Source organism: Emydura macquarii, unplaced genomic scaffold (genome assembly GCF_026122565.2).
Source record: "Emydura macquarii macquarii isolate MOO-44397 ecotype Brisbane River unplaced genomic scaffold, CSIRO-AGI_Emac_v2 contig_499, whole genome shotgun sequence".
NCBI lineage: Eukaryota > Metazoa > Chordata > Testudines > Chelidae > Emydura > Emydura macquarii.
The window spans coordinates 1,289,984-1,307,263 of NW_027130636.1; the positions used below are offsets into that span (position 1 = coordinate 1,289,984).

General features: G+C 47.6%; 1 protein-coding gene across 10 annotated transcripts in view; it reads left to right on the top strand.

Annotated features, from left to right (window-relative positions):
- EPHB1 (EPH receptor B1) overlaps positions 1-17,280 on the top strand; it is a 351,973-nt gene that overhangs the window by 162,461 nt on the left and 172,232 nt on the right. For 8 of the 10 annotated variants that reach the window (XR_010918133.1, XR_010918132.1, XR_010918134.1 and 5 more), the window contains exon 3: positions 546-1,227. Coding sequence is in view for 7 of the 10 variants with exons in the window: in XM_067538719.1 (XP_067394820.1) it covers positions 546-1,227 (682 nt within the window). In the remaining 3 variants the exon portion in view is untranslated. Of the gene's footprint in view, positions 1-545; positions 1,228-1,523; positions 1,639-10,248; positions 10,730-17,280 lie in introns of those variants that run through there. The other 2 variants (XM_067538723.1, XM_067538724.1) reach the window with 2 other exon arrangements.

Here is a 17,280-nt window from a genome sequence, read left to right on the forward strand (position 1 = left end):
AATGACCAGGAGGCAGTGTGAGTCAGTGGTTAGAGCACTGGCCTGGCACTCAGGTATCTTGGGTGCTATTCCCATCTCTGCCACTAGCCTGCTGGGTGACCTTGGGCACGTCATGTCAGCACTCTGTGCCTCAGTTTCCCCATCTGTAAAATGAGGATAATGACACCGCCCTCCTTTGTAAAGCGCTTTGAGAAAACTGTTGAAAAGTGCCATTCAGTGTCATTTTTTTATGATGAATGGGAAGAGCGTTACTGCACCCAACCGTCTGCGTGCGTTTGTGTGTTTGTGCTGCTGGGGTGGCTTCTCTTCCTCTGCTTTTAGACTTGTGGTTTGGTTTTGCATTTGTTCATTCCATAAATCCTGAGCCTTAATCGTGATTTCCTCTCACATTTCCAGAGACAAAACCCAAATGCACCGACTCTGAGTCGCTAACTCCATGCAAGCAGCAGGGATTAGTGAGCTAATAGGTTGAAGTGTCATCTCTGTGCCTGATTTGCTTCACCCTTCTCATTGCCTGTTTCTTCTCCTTTGTTAATTCTGCCCAGTGGGAAGAAGTCAGCGGCTATGATGAGAACCTGAACACCATCCGCACTTACCAGGTGTGCAACGTCTTTGAACCCAATCAGAACAACTGGCTCCTCACCACGTTCATAAACCGCCGGGGGGCCCACCGCATCTACACTGAGATGCGCTTCACCGTGCGGGACTGCAGCAGCCTCCCCAACGTCCCTGGCTCGTGCAAGGAAACCTTCAACCTGTACTACTACGAGACCGACTCCGTCATTGCCACCAAGAAGTCGGCCTTCTGGACGGAGGCGCCCTACCTCAAAGTGGACACCATCGCTGCTGATGAGAGCTTCTCCCAGGTGGACTTTGGGGGTAGGTTGATGAAGGTGAACACAGAGGTGAGGAGCTTTGGACCCCTCACCCGCAATGGTTTTTACCTCGCCTTCCAGGACTATGGGGCTTGTATGTCGCTGCTCTCCGTCAGGGTCTTCTTCAAGAAGTGCCCGAGCGTGGTGCAGAACTTTGCCATCTTCCCAGAGACCATGACTGGGGCAGAGAGCACCTCTCTGGTGATTGCACGTGGCACCTGCATTCCCAACGCCGAGGAGGTGGACGTGCCCATCAAGCTGTACTGCAATGGTGATGGAGAATGGATGGTTCCCATTGGCCGCTGCACTTGCAAGGCCGGCTACGAGCCTGAGAACAACATGGCCTGCAAAGGTAAGATGCTGCTCTACTTGGCTATTGCTTCATGGTGCTTTGCTTTGCTGTGCTAACACGAGGGGCGCCCCAAAGTCAGCTGAGGTTGGCCAATGTCCATTCTACCATTTAGGGCCTCTAGGGATTGTCGGGGAATCTGAGACTTGTGAAGTGGATCCCGCTTTGCCCAACCATGCCTGGCGGCAGGTGGTCTAAGGTCACAGGCCTCCCACAGGCTGAGATGGTGAATGCCAGCACCCCTCCTGCCCTCTCCCACATGAAATAGTTTATAAGTGACACGGTTCATTTTCAACCAGTTGGGTGTGAGATGCATCAAGAACCCCAAAGATGCAGGAGTGCTAATGGACCGCGCACGAGACACGAGTCCGTTGTGTGCTGGGAGAGCAACTAGTGGGGAAATGCATTCAGGGTCCTGTCAGCTAAATCCGACGTGCAGTTCAAGGCAATCCTGTTCGTATCCTTCTTTGCTCTCTTCTTTCAAACACTTGTGAGACCAGCTTTTCTTCACCCCCGTGTTTGTGGAGGAGCTTTTGTTGGTGCAAATGGGTGAGCTAGTGCATTTGCACGTGAATGAGTGTTTTTTTTTTTTGGGTCAGAAGCATGTAGCTGGTGATTCTAGATATGCGTACAGCCGTTGGTGGCAATGCGGCAAGGAAAAATTGAGCAGAAAGCCTGCTAGACATTCAATAAATGTGGCATATATCTTTCTCCCTCCCTCATTAAGGCAGAGAACCATCTGTTTTTAATCTGGGGTTCAACTAGATAGTTGAGTGTAATGCTCTGAACTCCTTTTGGAATCTTTAGGTATATGATGAATGCAAAGCAGCTTTTCCCTTCCCGAGGGAGGTAGATGGTATGTACTTAAGCTGAATTGAAATCCGTGGTGGTGTGTTTCTAATAGCAGAGATCTACCCTGGGTATGCGTTGTTCCAGAGTATGGGAGGTGTTCAGGGGAGCTTTTTCCAAAATGGACAGAAACCCGAGAACGAGACATTCAGTTAGGAAAATTCCAGCTACGTGGTAGAATATTGGCTATTTTTTTCTTTTAATTTTAAAGCAGCGTAGGCGCTTTTAAAAAAATGTATTCTGATTTTAATACCTTTGTGGAAGCTTGAAACAAAAGTTACTTGCGCTGTCCGTATTCACCAGTTTCCATTTGGCAAACTGATTTCATCCCTTGCTGCTTCTGGGATTGGAATCCAAGCCCAGCGGGTCTCTGCAAACACTCCTGTCAATTTCAGTGGTCTTTGGATCTCAGGCAGCTCACATCTGCACACGTCCCTTTGGGTTTTACACCCTTGTTTGTCCAGCAGCATCAATGGTGTCAACATGCTCATAGGAATAGAGGATTTTGGTCAAAATCCTGCTACGTATCCCGTGGGACGTGGTGTTTGACAAAAAAAAAAAAAAAATAGCAGCTATCATTTGCTTTCTTAATTCTCTCCCATGGAGTACGAATGATGGACTTAGAATGGAAAACTGTTTAGATCCAGACTGTTTAGGCAGGCCAAATTTTAAGGCCTGACCTACTTGATGGTGTCCTTCAAATTGCTCCGTCTTGCTGTTGTTCTAAAACACATTGCACATGGGGCGGTTAATTGTTCGTTAGCTCTCAGGCAGAGGCTGCACTAGAGGAAATCAAGCAGCAGATCCTTCTCTTGAAGGAGCCGTGCAACAGCTGTCGCATGAACACGAAACTCTCAGAAGCGATCTTTGTGATTTCCCAGCTTCAAAGGGCTGCACAGGACTGCATTAGCTGGCTGGGCCTCTTTCATCTCTCTCATTATTTCCTGAGCAAAGCTGCAGGAACCAGAACAATCCTTGATTGGTTCTGATTTAAATGAAACTCTGGGAACAGCACTCCGATTCTTTCCGTTAATTGGAACTTTTCCCTTTTTTGGGGGGGTTCCGCCATGCAGGCTGTCAATTTGATACTGCCTGCTGGAGTCCTCTCTGGGGCTGGTTTTCGAAATACGGAAATCACACTTGCTTCTTTTCCTCTCCTCTTCTTGAGTTTTTATTAATATTTCCAAAATTGTGCTCTTGTTCTTTCTGTAGCTTTACTCACATTTTTTCCTCCCAAATTACACTGTTATTTATAGCAGTTCATTTCAGGATGCTGAAGGGGGGAGGAAGTGAGAATTTTTCAAGTGCTGAGCACTGGGGAACGCTGACACCATCAAGCTTAGAAATTCAGACGTTTACATTTATTTGCTTTATGCTAAAGTGAGCCGCGGCCGGCTTGAAGCTGCAGTCAACTCCCTGCTGGTCAGGCCAAGGACATGCACCGTCAGGACGTGCACCTAGCTCCTCATGACGTCTGCATGTTCTCCTGGTTCTACAGAGGACTGTAAGCAATGGGTCAGTCTTTTCCCTACTCCACCTTTCTCTCTCCATCCTTGCCACTAGGGCTGGAGGAGAGGTGAAGAAGCCCTGGATCTGCAGGAGGAGCAGAGATGTGATGATGGGCAAGGGGCAGATGCATGTCTGGGGAGGCAAAGTTGGTGTAGAGGCTAGGGTGGTGCATAATTAATTGTTGGGCTGCGGGAGGGGCAGCTATAGGGTGAGGGGGCACAGAGGGCTGGGGAGAAGGCGAAAGATCCAAGTCATCAGGCAGCAGGATGAGCCCCTGCAAGGGGCAGAATTACTGCTCTGGGAACACTGGGAGGAGTGGTAACACTATAATTGTCAGACATGCACTGGTGGGGGCGGGTGAGTGGTGGGAGGTAAGGAGATTTCAACATTAAAAGCCAGGACAAAACCTACAAGACAACCTTTTAGAAAATACTCTTCTGCTGTTTGAGCCACTCTCATGGCGGCGTCTGACTCAGGAGTTTTGAACTTTTGGTGTTGGCAATACTGGGTATGTAATGATGTGTTTACTTGCAATAGATTATTCAGCCCCTAGATGTCTCTGTGAGCTGAATAGAGTTCGAGCCAGAGTGTGGTCTTGGGTAAACAAGGAAGACAAAGGTGGGACTCAAGCTGTGTAGATGCCTGTGTGCATGTGTCTGGAGTTGTAGCTGTTTTCCTTAATGATTGCTTCTTGTTTTAAAAGAGCCATGATTCCATATATCCCAAAAAGGTACAGAGAATATAACCAGGCTTGGTTCTCTCATAATTTTTCACCCAGGCAGAAATGCAGTTTTTTGACATGGAAAAAATGGCTTTCCAGGCTAGCAAAAGAGAGGCAATTATCTGATGTATTCCAATGCAAGTGGTAAAAACCAGAAAGTAAATATGATTCTGTACCTTTGGGCACAGTTTTAAGATCACCAGATTACAGGGAAAGGGTGGAGGTGTTAAGATTTAAATTGTGTTTTGCAAAGCAGAAGAATGGGGGATGTAATGCTTACAGCAAAGATACAAATGTAGAGTGTGACCTGGAATGTATCTGTCTGTCCATGATCTTACATGTCACCCATCCCTGTGGTATCTTTGCAACACTTACTTAGGATGCTCACTTAAGAGATGGGGGGAGGGGTCTTCTGAATGACTCTGAATGTTGAATTGTTGGGAGCAGATTTTTTATTGCCCGTAGTAGTAGTGATGTGCAAAAACTTCTGCGAGTATATGCATGTCACAGATTTGATCCAGAGCAAAATGTTGTTATTGATGTAGAAAATTAGTTGCTTTTCTCAGTGAGAAGAATTTTAGACACACCTTTTGGGGAAACTCGCTTTAAAAAAAAATTTGCCAGGATAGAAATTTGCCATTGTTTTTGGAACAAAAAACATCTTTTCATGGCAAAATGACATTTTTCTACTTGCAGAAAATAACCTCCAATTTTGAAAAGTTTGAATTGAAAAATGAGAAATGAGATTTTCCACAAATGTGCACACTTTTGTTTTAAATTGATGCGGAGGTGAGGGGGGAATTTCTTTCCTCAGTTCTACTCAATAGCTTCTAGGAAGGTGTATAATGTTTCCCAGCTCTTCAAAACTCCAGGAATAGATGCTGTGCTGCCCACATAGTGGCGTGTGGTTTTTCCCAAAACTTCTCGGTGTGCTGTGTTTGAAGGGCTGGCTGGCATCACTGTGAACCTAGAGTTGTGTACCCACGTGCAATCCTCTTTTTAGTGTGGAGCAAGGGACGAAATATGCAAGCTCACTTTGTCCAGATGGTCACATTTCCATTGGAAAACGTTGTAACTCCTGTTACCGCCAGGCTAGCAAACCCCTACGATGACTCTAACTGAAAGAGATTAGAGGCACTAAGAACCACCTAGGTATTGAATATTGGTTTCCCGCTGTCTTTTCCATTGTTTCCTTTGTGCATGTGGTGATTAGTCAGCTCAGCACAACTATGAAACTAGCCAATTTATACAAATCTGGCCCCCATCCCATGGGATCTGAGCACCTCGCAGTCGGTAATACAGTGAGACTCACAGTACCTCTGGCAGGCAGGGAAGTGCACATAGTCCATTTTACACATGAGGTACAGGTGCGGAGAGAGACTAAGGCCCAGATCCACAAATGGATTTAGATGCCTTAATCCCAGATTTAGGCACTCCATGGCTAAGGCCGGTTCTGCACTACAGACCTATACTGGTATAACTACGTGAAAAATCCACACCACTGAGCAATGTAGTTGTACTGACCTATCCTCCCCCCATAGACAGAGCTGTGTTGGCAGGAGAGCTTCTCCCCGTGACATAGCTACCACCTTTCAGGGAGGTGGATTAACTGCACCGATGGGAGAAGTCAGATAGGTGCCGGCGTACTAGTGTCTCTACTAAAGTTTCTAACAATGCTGTCTGTGCACATCCGGACACCCATCTCCCGCCTATGCCCCAGTGTGATCCAGAAACCAAGCGTTCCTGCCCCCATCTTGCCCGTGGGGCCCAATCTGGTAGGCACGTTCCGAGCATGTCTACCACAACGGGCCCCATTCAGAACTGAGGAGGAGGTGGTTGAAGCACGTGCCCCATAACATTTAGCCCTGAGCTTAGAGCACTCCTGGGGGACATGGGAGGCCTGGGTTCAAATCCCCCGCTGCCAGAGGTGGAGAAAGGATTTTGGTAGGTGGTCTCACTCCTTGCAGGAGATGGCTCTCCCCACTGGCTGTGGGATATTCCGATTGGGGCTCCCTCAATCAACAAATAATTAAAGAGTTATTGAGCCAGAGAGAGTGAGAAGGTTCTGGTGAAGGTATCCACCAAGCAGGTCTCCCTACTTCAGTGACCAAAGGACCTTCCCAAACATCAGCAGAAAAACATTATAAAGATTTGTAGAAAGGGAATTAAAGCCAAAATCAGTTGTTTTCTTACAACACTGACCTATTAAAATCTGCTCTCCGGTTGGACTTCAGATTCCTAAGAGAACGTCTACACCATGTACCCTCAGTGTCTGTTTCTTTCAATTGTTTTGTTTCTTCAGGACTTGAGGCAGATCTGAGCAGATGGCCTGGCGTGGGTCACATGCCCTGGCTCTGCTGGCAGAAACCAAGGCATGGCATGTCTGTAGCAGCTGGACAATACCTGGGTTCCCAAGCCATGAATAATAGCCTGTCCAACTGCTTTTGCAAACGAATGGCATGTGTGAATTGTGTCTGCGTCTCCTTGCAGATGGCCCACCGGGGAAAGCCAGGTGGACACAGGGACTGGAAAGCAGCATTTAATTGAGCTGGTCTTTCCCAGGGGCAGTGTTGGGAATTGATTGTGACTCTGAGAATCACAACTCGCTCCCTTGTTCCCCTGTTCCTCTCCTGCTCCTCCACTGGTGGCACTTGGCACAGCCCCTTGTAGGTCAGTGGATTGGCATCAGCAGAGGATCTGGTCCCGCACATGATACATTTGCCGTCCATCCAGGCTGTTTTTGGCCAGTCAGCCCTAACGTGCTTTTGCTGACGTACTTACTGAATAACTGATTTTCCAACTGAGTAGTAATGGGTCTGATTTCTTGTGACACCCCGATAGAGCAGATTGCAATTTTTGCTTCAGTAATAAGCACATATTGGACATCATTGCTATAGCCAAGTTGCATATTACTTACTCTTTGGAGTGAGGGACAGGGCAACCAGGGAGCGAATTGTAACTGAGTCACAATTAGTTCCCTGGACTGCCCCGGGGGTAATGCAGCCACGTTTAATTGCAATATGTATCTACTGGTATAGACCAATGTGAATGACTTCTCTCTCTGCAGCAGCTCTGCTTTCCCTGCTGGCGTGTTGGGGGAAAGGGGCTAAGAGGGACATGGCCTCCCCACAAAAGTTGCTCTCTTGATGCTGCAGTAGACATGGTGAGTCAGTGCAGGGCGCTAAGGGAATGTCTTGTGTTCCTTACTCCCCTGCACACTGTCCTAAGGACAGGAGCTGGTCCTGCCCTAAGTGAGCTGTGGTTTGCACAGCGCCTAGAGCAGTGGGGTCCTGGTCCAGGATGGGGGCTCCGAGGTGCCGCAACAACACAAATAACAAGCAGTAATAATTCAAAGCTTCAAATCTTTATGAGGAGGTACGTAGTGTAACCTCTGCATATCCTGGATTATTGCTCACTGACTGGTCGATCTCTATCCCAGAAACAGATTTATAGATTTCATCCCTCCCGCCTTGGCGACCTCAGTGGCGTTAAAGGGCCCTGATTCCAGTCCTGCCAACCTCAAGTGGTCAACATCATGAGATTGGCTTAAAAATCAGGAGATTTTAAAATAATAAAGCCTGGATCTTTTTATTTGCCTCCTGGATTTTGAGCCTTTAAGGGTTATGTTTTCTTTGCAACCCTGAGGACTAGAAACTTGCTTTGAATGGAAATGGAAATTGGGATCGGATGTTATCACAGGACTCCAGGAGCAGGGGCTTTCAGGAAAGTGACAAATATCACAAGATTTGCCATAAAACTCAGAGACTTGGCAACTCTCTGATGCTGGTCTTACTTACATGCTGGTTTTGGATCACCGTGGTTCCATTGGAGTCACTCCTGATGCACACTGGTGTAACTGAGAGCAGAATTGAGCTCTCTGTCTGCAGGAGAAGAGTCTGCCCGTGTAGCATCTCCTCCTCCGTGCAAACTCCCAGGAGGCCTGTGGATTCTGACATCTGTGCAAAGCCTTCGTCAACCTGAGCAGCTGAGATGAGCCACTTAATAATCCTGGGGGAATTGTCACTAAAAATTCCTGGTATTTCAAGGCTGAGAAAATGGGTCTAATTCCATGGCTGTGGAGAAATGGGCTTGCATTGTTTAAGTCTCTCTCCCTGTTGCCCCTCCTACCTTAGAACAAAAGCTGCAGATATCGTAGGGCTATTAGACCAGCGCTGCTTCATACTGACAGCCGAACTCAGGGGCACTTAGGGAGCCATTAATACCGGCTTTTAGTGGCACTTAGCCGTGTGCTCAGAGCCCCGAAGTGAAAGGCACAGACAGCGCCCAATCTTCATCAGGGGCATTTCCAGTCCCTGGGTGATTAGTATTGTGTTTTAGGGTTGGCCCGATCTGGGTTGTTACTGCCGTGACACTGGGAGGGGAGCAGCAGGGGGGTTATTTATTTATCTTAGTGGCTAGTTTAGATTTTTGTCTTGCCGGCCCACCTGGGTGATTTCTGCCTTCACTCCATTTAGTAACATGTCGCTTTGGCAGGCAGGCAACTATGCGATTCATGTATTCTATGGCTTCGTGGGCCTAACCTCTATGCTAGCGTCCCCTGTGCAGCAGAGTGACAGTTCCATGGCAATTTAAAAATGGGAGGCTTTTACTGAACAGGACATGAATGATCTAATCAGTGTGGTATCCCTTGTGTTGGGTATGGAATTCCATTGATTTTTAGTCTGCCCCATAATTCTCTGTTGTCTGTGTCCTGCAGATTTTTGTGTGGTGAAGGCGCCAGTGTATTGGAGAGGTGAGGAAGGAAGGGGGCGGGTTTCGTAGCTGGGTACAGGACACTGTGCGTCACATAGACAGGCATGGGATGGAGTTTGGGATAGTGGGATAAGTACATTCTCTGGGTGTTTCTGCTAACAGGAGCGCAATAGTTCACAATGTTAGTGTTGGCCATACTTAGGTTTCAGAGTTAACACTTCATCGGCATCAATGGGCAGTTCCGAGCTGTTGCTTCAGGCCCTGGACAGACTCAAGCAGAGAGCAACGTGCCACTTTGTACTCAGTTCACATTTGGAAGGTTTTCTTTCCTCAGTGAAAACGATAATTTAAAAAAAGGTAAACCGAAGACCTTGGGGAATAATTCGACAGTACCCAGTGAATTCTCTACTCCATTGCACTGCCCAAGAAGCACGGCATTCACATGGTTCTGGACACAATTCCCTTCTAGTCTGGGCAGTCAATAACAGCAATAATAACCGTGTTGCTGAGTGAATACCATTGTAGTTAGCATCTCAAGCAGGTACAGGGCACTTGACCCTTCCTTACCATTTTGACCTTTGCAGCATGGTTCTCCTCAGGTAACAGTGCATTCGATAAGCTGGGCGGTGGAGCTGTAAAGGAGCTTTTGCACTGAATTTTTATTTTACATCTCCCAAGGCAGAGAGAGGGTCTCTTGATTTTTTTTTCTCTTGGCGAATTTCTAGGGTAATGCAGTTAAGAACTTGTGCAAAATGTCCCGTAGCAAGACTGGCACAGAACAGCAAATAGATTTAACTGTCCCGCACAGCTGGAAATTTAAACCACTGGGGCCAGCAATTTTAAAAAACGTGAGGCTGAGATCAAACACAATGGCTGGATTCCAGGTGGCTCAGGGAGGCAACACCATGGTTTCCCTGCTGTAAAGAATGGTGGCCCAGGGCCTTTTCTAAAGCATACGTGCTCCCAATGGCCCTCTGTGTCACAAGCCGGAATGGGAGGGTCTTTCTAACACCTTTCTCACTCACGGGGGAGTCAGAGTCGTAAGGTTACTGCTGAGGGCTGGACGCTGGTTTTATAGAAACACAGGCATCTGTTTATTCCCTCAGTTTCCGGTTTGGGAGAGGGGGCAATCTGGGGGGCCCCAGGTCACAAGTGAGTTGTGTGAAAGCACAACCCTGCTCCAGGGCTTCTCTTTCTTTTGTGACTCGGAGTGACAATATTGTTGCCTACAGGTCCCAGCTCCATGCCACTTCACACAGCAGACAATAAGCAGGGGCAAAGTGAAGAATGGAACGGCACCACACACTTCTGTCTCTGAATTCACCCCAGTGCAGCTTAGCAGCGTCAGGATGTGAGCACGGCCTCTTTCAGTCAGTAACAGGAACGCTGGCAGGAAGGGATGGGGGAAGCTCTCTGCAGGAGCTCTGGGATGAGGCACTGTCCCTGTAGAGATAGTACTGTTTTTAATGATGATAAAGTTCCTTGTTCAGTGTTAGAAGAAAGCAACTCTCTGGTGCTTTCCCACTGCACACAACACACCGAAGGATCTTTCTTTCTGACTAGGCAGGCCCCTCTCGGGTTTGGGAACAGACCTGGTTGTAGGCACAAACGTGATCACCGACCACTTGGGAGCTGGCCCAGTTAGACTTCTGGCAGACCTGTTCTGACTTGGTAGCTCACAGCCCGTGCCCAGTGTCCTGCGCCAGCAGAGGCACGGACTCTGTGGGCCCTATTGGCTCTCGCTGCCTGCGATGGGACTAGAGGGGAAGCACCCCTTCCCTCTCCGTCTGGCATCTTGGAGCACCACAAATTAGAACGCCATTCTTGCTTATTAAGGTAACAGAGCCAGCTCATGGCTGATTCACTCACCAGCTTCTGCACTGGGTGCGTCGGCCTGGGCAAGCTGCAAGAAGGAGCTCCTGCCTATCACATCCGATAGGAGTTCTGTTTCCAGCGAGCCCCGTGGCTGAGCTGAGATTGCAAGGATCCAGTACGGCGCTCCATGAGCCGCGCCACTGCATTATTCACTCTCCATAGCGTCATGCCTTTCACAAAGGGGACGCGTGCGCTTGTGCCGGGGGAGAACGTTCCCTTGTTGTGCCCTGGAGCTTGTATGACCCAACTCCCGGGCAGCGTCGGTGCTCATAAAAACAAGAGACTGATGGTGCTAGCTACAACTAGACGTAGCCCGTCGCTTTTTCCACCGCCGCCTGCTGGTGCACTCTGTGGGACGCCCGCAAGGACACTGTTGCCACTGGGTGCTTCCACTGAAGATCAGCAGCGAAAGCCAGGCCAGTCCCCATTCACGGCAATGCACTGGCTCCTGCTGACTTCAGCCAGAGCTGAAGCCAGCCCCCAAAGGGTTAAGCCGGACACAAACCTGAATCTCCAGAGTTGAACAAAACCCACTGAGCCTCTCCGAAACCTCCAGCCCGATTCAGTGATTCCATCACAGCTTCCTGTTCTCCTCTCAGTGACCCTGAGCAGAGCTGCTCTCTCTAGCTCAGGTCTGTGGCTGTTGCCCATTTCGTTTTTAATTCCCCTTTCGTACCCAGTTACTTTCCTTGGCCTCGGAATTAAAACTCTTGTCTCATGAGTCCCTGTCATTGCTTCCCCAAGCTGAAGACAGAACAGCGGTCTTCAGTTCTGTGAGGAAAACCATTCTGCAGATTTTTGCTACCTGTGAGCCATAAGGAGGACCTTCAGAGAACAAACGTAGGAACGGAGTCTTACGTTAGCGAAGCAGTCCGCTTTTATGAGAACCGTCTCTCTGTCTCTTTGGATAATGGTGCCCTTCCGCTGGATCACAGCCTAGCCCTCCCTTTCCCTGGGAGGAGAGCTTCTGTGCTTGGATGTGCGTGAAGACTTTACTGAGACTCAGCTGGAAGGGGCCTGGTAAACAGGCTTGGGATTGGAAACGTGCCTCCTCTTTAGCTGAGCTGAGAATTGGACGAACGCCTCCGATGTCCTGTCAGCAGGAAGCCCCCCAGAGGACTGTACTCAACCCATGGCCCTGGTCTCTATCACTGATGTCTCCTGTGCGCTTGAGGAGGGCCACCGCATGCTTTAGCCCAATGCCAGGTGGGGACAAATGCGCCTCATGGTCCATGTCTGCTTACCCTTGTCATTCTCCCTGGAGACGAGCCATTCCTTTCTCCTCTTTCTCTTTTCTTATTATGGTCTCTGTATAGGTCTATTGTTCAAAACTGTTACAGGCAAGCACCACTCCCTCGATTTCAAAGGGCTGTTTTGGAGGCATTGGTTGAATATTAATTACTGTGGTGGGGTCTGCTTTTCTTGCCACCTTTTAAAGTCCAGGTTGTGGACTGTATTCTCTCCCTTTCTTCTCTGCCTTGTTCTATGAGTCTTTCCTCTCCCCTGCTGCCTTTTCTTGTGTGTGTTTATCTCTCTTTGCTTTCTTTGTCTCCTTTTTTGCGTTTGTCTTTCCTTCCTGCTTGTCTCTGTTGCACTCTCCAAGCCAGATTGATGAAAGGGATAATGGGGAAGAGACTTCCCGCGGGTGGAATTTTAATGAAGAAACGACCCCATTCCTATTCAGGGTGTATTTTTCCCATTCGAAGGAGAGGCCTCAGTGATAATTACCGATTTCCTGTATTTATGGATCACAGACATATCGAAACAATAGTACCGTGTGAAGTTTATAGAGTGACTGTTTGCTGGTTCTTTTGACATAAATATGGACATTCTGTAATTAGCACTAGAATAATTTGCTAACATTCAAAGGAGGGAAACGTCAAGAGTTTTCAATCAAAATATTGCTCATTCTGAGAATCAGGCCTTGACTCCTTGGTTTTCATCTTTCTAGCTATATATTTGTCGTTATTTTTCCATTTTATTTGGGCTTGACTATCCCTATTTTCATTGCCCTGTGTGCAGCAGTGTAAATAGCCACAGAAGATTCCAGTTCTTCTATAAAGAAGAAGTGATACAGAATTGTGGGTTCTGGGGGGTACTATGTTCACGACACACACAAAATATTCTTGCTGAAAGGTTGCAACATCACACTTCTTTGATTCTTAGAATCTAGGATGATAACACCCAGTATCCAAAAACAGAGCGAGTCAAACCAGGCTGCTCCCTAAGACAGCATGGCACAACTCACTCCACTTGCTCTAGGTTGGCTTTTTCCCAACAGACTCTGACCACAGGTTTCCCTGAAGAGTCCTCTCTCCACCTCCCCCACTTTTAAAGGAATAGCTGACAATTCCAACACATTCCTCATTAGACCACAGGACGCAGCCCTTGGGTGCATCCCAGAGCAGCTAGGCGAGCTCAGTGGCTTTTAACAGACTGTTGCATGCTTCCCCTAACGCTGCTTGTGTGGCACTGGCATTGGAAGAGTGCAAACTAAAGCAGCTAGAAGCCGCTTCAAAAAACACTTCAGGGACAGATGGCCAAAGGAGCGTGTTCTCTGGCAGCTGAGGGAAGGGGACAGGAGCAGGCCAAAGGGGTAATGTGGGCAGAGACAAGAGGCAGCAATGATATGGTGGCGTGGAGCCAATGGCACCAAGGAGCAGACAGACAAGGGCAACTGTCACGGTGCCTTGATATGATGAAACCAAGCACATGCAGACAAGAGAGGGGTTGCCATGATCATCCGTAAGGCTTGTGCCGGTCTTTCTATTTCATCCATGTTGTTGCTGGGATCTGGGACACTGGGGCTAGATACTTCTCTCTGGACTCTGACCCTCACCGACTCTGCTTCCTCCCTCTTGCTGGGGTGCTGCTCTCTTTGCCCTGGCACTCAGCAACTGGCTGGTCTTCTGCAGCCTGGTTACCGACGTGACCTAGGGGTGAGCTCCGTTAATCCTCAGAGCTCCTACTTGCTTTGTCGCTCGCTCACAGCACCATTGTTGTGCAGCCCGGACAGTGAATACTGGAAATTGATGAACTTATTGGACGAGCTTTTAATCCAAAGTAGCAAAATGTATTAACCAACCAGGAGCTATGTGAGGGAGAGTCTCTGTTTTTCATACTGGTGGCCCACTTATTCCATGGCAGCTGGGAAGCATCTCCATCTCCAAGCTTCTTCACTCACCCAGCAACCGTTCTCCCCCTCAGTTCCCTCCCACTGGCTCCTTTCATCTTCCCCACTTTCTGCTCTGTGAATGGTGAGTAGCCCGCCAGGGTCCCTGTGCCATCTCTCCGCACTGTGATCTTTAGGCGCATTGTACGGTATTTGCCAACAGGGTGGCTCCGGCACACAGAGGGGCTTAAGAAGACGCCATCTGCCTCCGTCTTTCTCACAGTTCCCTGCTTTCCTTTTCTCTCTCTGGTTTTGTGAACCTCCACACAGGAAAAGCAATTGCTAATTAGAGCGAGAGAAAGAGGGAGAGGGAAAAAGAAAGGGGAGGAATTTAGCTTCCATGCAAATCAATCAGCCTTTAAACGTAGAGGCCTTTTTTTCCAAAGGAGTGGGAGTGGGTTATTTTGACAAAACAAGTGACAAAGGTCCTTCCAAAGTGAAAGGAGGGTTTCTTCTTTTCTTTTAAACTTTCCACCATAAAAAGTGTGTGTGTGTGTGGGGGAGAGAATAGAGGTAAAAAGAAAGTGTTTGTGAGAGACTCCCACTGTCCATCTCCCTTTTTTGTCTTTTTCCCCTCTCAATGGCTCCATTCTGTGACTGTCTCTATTATAGGGACTGGGAAGTGTATCATTTTCACTGGCCCCTGGTTTTTGGTTTGCTTTTGTTGCTGCTGTTTCGTCTGGCCACCAGGGTGTATACTGGAGATTCTCTCTGATGTCTTTGCAAAGGAGGAACTGCTAAGAGCAGCTTCCAAGTACTCGATCCCTGGAAGTGCCAGGGAAGCAGTGGGCAGAGGGTCCCAAAAGGGAAAGCAGCTGAACACTTCTGTGGATTTGTCTGCATGCAGGGTTGTACCTGCAAAATTTAGGGTAGGATTTTGAACCAATGCAAAAGGCTGTGTGGACACTCTGATTTCAGTTTGAACTAGGCACCTTTCAGTTCCGTTTAATGTAAGATAAACCAAATTAGCCCTCGTTTAAGAGTGTTCACACAGCCGATTCCTTGAGTTTAACTACAAAGCTTAAAAAGGGGCTTTCAGTGCAGCATGTGTGGGTAGATGAGGCCTGAGCTGTCTTTGTTGTTGTTTCTCTTGGTGCTTTTCCTCTTGTTGTAATGTCCCCTGGGCCCACTGCAGAGACTCTGGTGTTGACAAACCATTCTCTTCTCTTATTCTGTTTACTAGCTCTGTGAAGTTGTTGTCACTTAGCCTTAGAGGAACCCTTTGTCTAGCAGAGACTTGCAGAAAACCTTGCTGCAGGACCAACAAATTGCTTGATTAAGAGCACCTGCTCAGCTCCGACAAATGCAGTATGTAGAGAGTAGGAATAGGGTTCTTTACATCAGGCACTTAACCCATGCGCCTTTTTGAACCTAGAAACACGAAGAACTCCTGAAAATTCCTGTTGCCTTCAGGATTGGGCTCTCAGACGAATCGAAAGAGACAGAGTGAGGCAAAGCGCAAGAGAGAAAAGAGCTGTTAAGAGATGCAGAGAACAGGAGAAAAGAAAGAGCAAGAAGAGGAGTTGGAGGTGAAGGGACAGCAATAGGAAATAGATCTAAGGCCCACATGTTTGAGAGTGAGAGGTGGAATGTAAACAGAGAGCTAGGGGAAGGGAGGAAAAAGGGACCCACAAAAAAGGAGAGAGGAAGAGAGAGCGGAGGAGAAATAGGGAAGAGGAGAGAGATTTGAGAAAAATAAGGGTGTTGAGGGAAGCTGAGAGACAGAATTGATTCCTGTTCATGGGCTGCTTTTACAAAGAGCATTTAGTGGGCAATTTGCATCTGAATAGCGGAATGCAGCCCTGCCTGGTCTCTCAGAGCTAAAGAGCAAACAATTGCACCAGTGGAAAAATATTGAAAAATCATCAGTCCCTGGGATTGCCTGCTTGATGGGGAGCAGCCGACTTCAGGCAGGCACCTGCGTTTCACTCCAGCATACAGTCCGCTTGAGTGTCAGGCGCACACCTGTAGCGCTGCAAGCAACGCCCTCACAGTCCAGTTGGAAGCTGACACTACTTTCATCATTCTCGCTGAGTATTTAGGACTCTGTTCTCCCGGCAGTCCTTGGGGGGATTTATGTACATCACCTCATCAGTAAGAGTTGTGCAAACTCCCCTCCCTCATCTGAAACCCTCTCAGGTTACGATGCAGGGTCTTCTGAAATGGCTCCAACTCAGTTCAAGGCTGTGCAGTGATTTTTCCATGGACAGCTACATTAAAATCATTTTCTAGTTTAAAATCCCTGTGTTAAAATCCAGCCTCCAGCCATTCCGCTTACTGACATAACATGGGCCACTGCTTTGGAGTGACGGAGCAAACTCTACAATGGGCCAGGCTGCTGTAAAACACAGGGAGAAAGAAATTCAACAATGCTGCTAGTTCTCACCCTCATGCAGTTTTTAGGGACTGATCTGAAACCTGTTAAAATCCATGGGAATTTTTCCATTGACTTTAGTGGGCTTCGGATCAAGCCCTCAAGGGCATTTGTCCCAGGCTGTCAGAAACCATGGAGATGCAGAGCACGGGGATGAAAGGAAAGGCCTAGCGTTCCTCCAGTTGAATGAAGGCCTTGTCTACATGAGAAAGTTGCCCTGGTTTAAATGAAGATGTGAATTTAAACCAATGTTGTTAACCTGATGGAAACCCTTGGATGGCCATGCTGCCTTCAGCCGAAAAGTGGGTTTTTTCACGATTGGTTTAAGGTAAATGTCAACAAGTCACTTTTAAACTGAAATAAGAATGCTCACATATGGCTTTTTACTTCTTTAACTAAACTTGTTTAAAAAACGAACTTAAGTCAGACTGGTGCTACTCTTCCATGTAGACAAGACCTAAACGTGAGCATTAATCTATTTATTTAAACTGGTGCAAAACTCACTGTGGAAGTTCTTACTTTGATTTAAACCTGACTCTCATCAGTTTCATTTTAATTACCAATTTATGCTAAATTGATATGAGTGAGAGTTAAGCCAATCTACGAGGGAACGTAGGTGTTTGGTGGTTTAACTAGATTAATTTAAAAACTGATCTTTGATTAAGTGTAAATTTAAAGGCATAGATGAAAAGAACCCAATGCAGAGGCTTTCCCGACAATTTAAAATTGGATTTCCCGCTCTTCTTTATAATCTCAAAACAATAAAAGCTTTTTGCCATCGTTCCTATCCTCTGTCGATACTAAATGCTTTTCCTGGCTTGGTCATTGCAGTCTAGTCCCTGT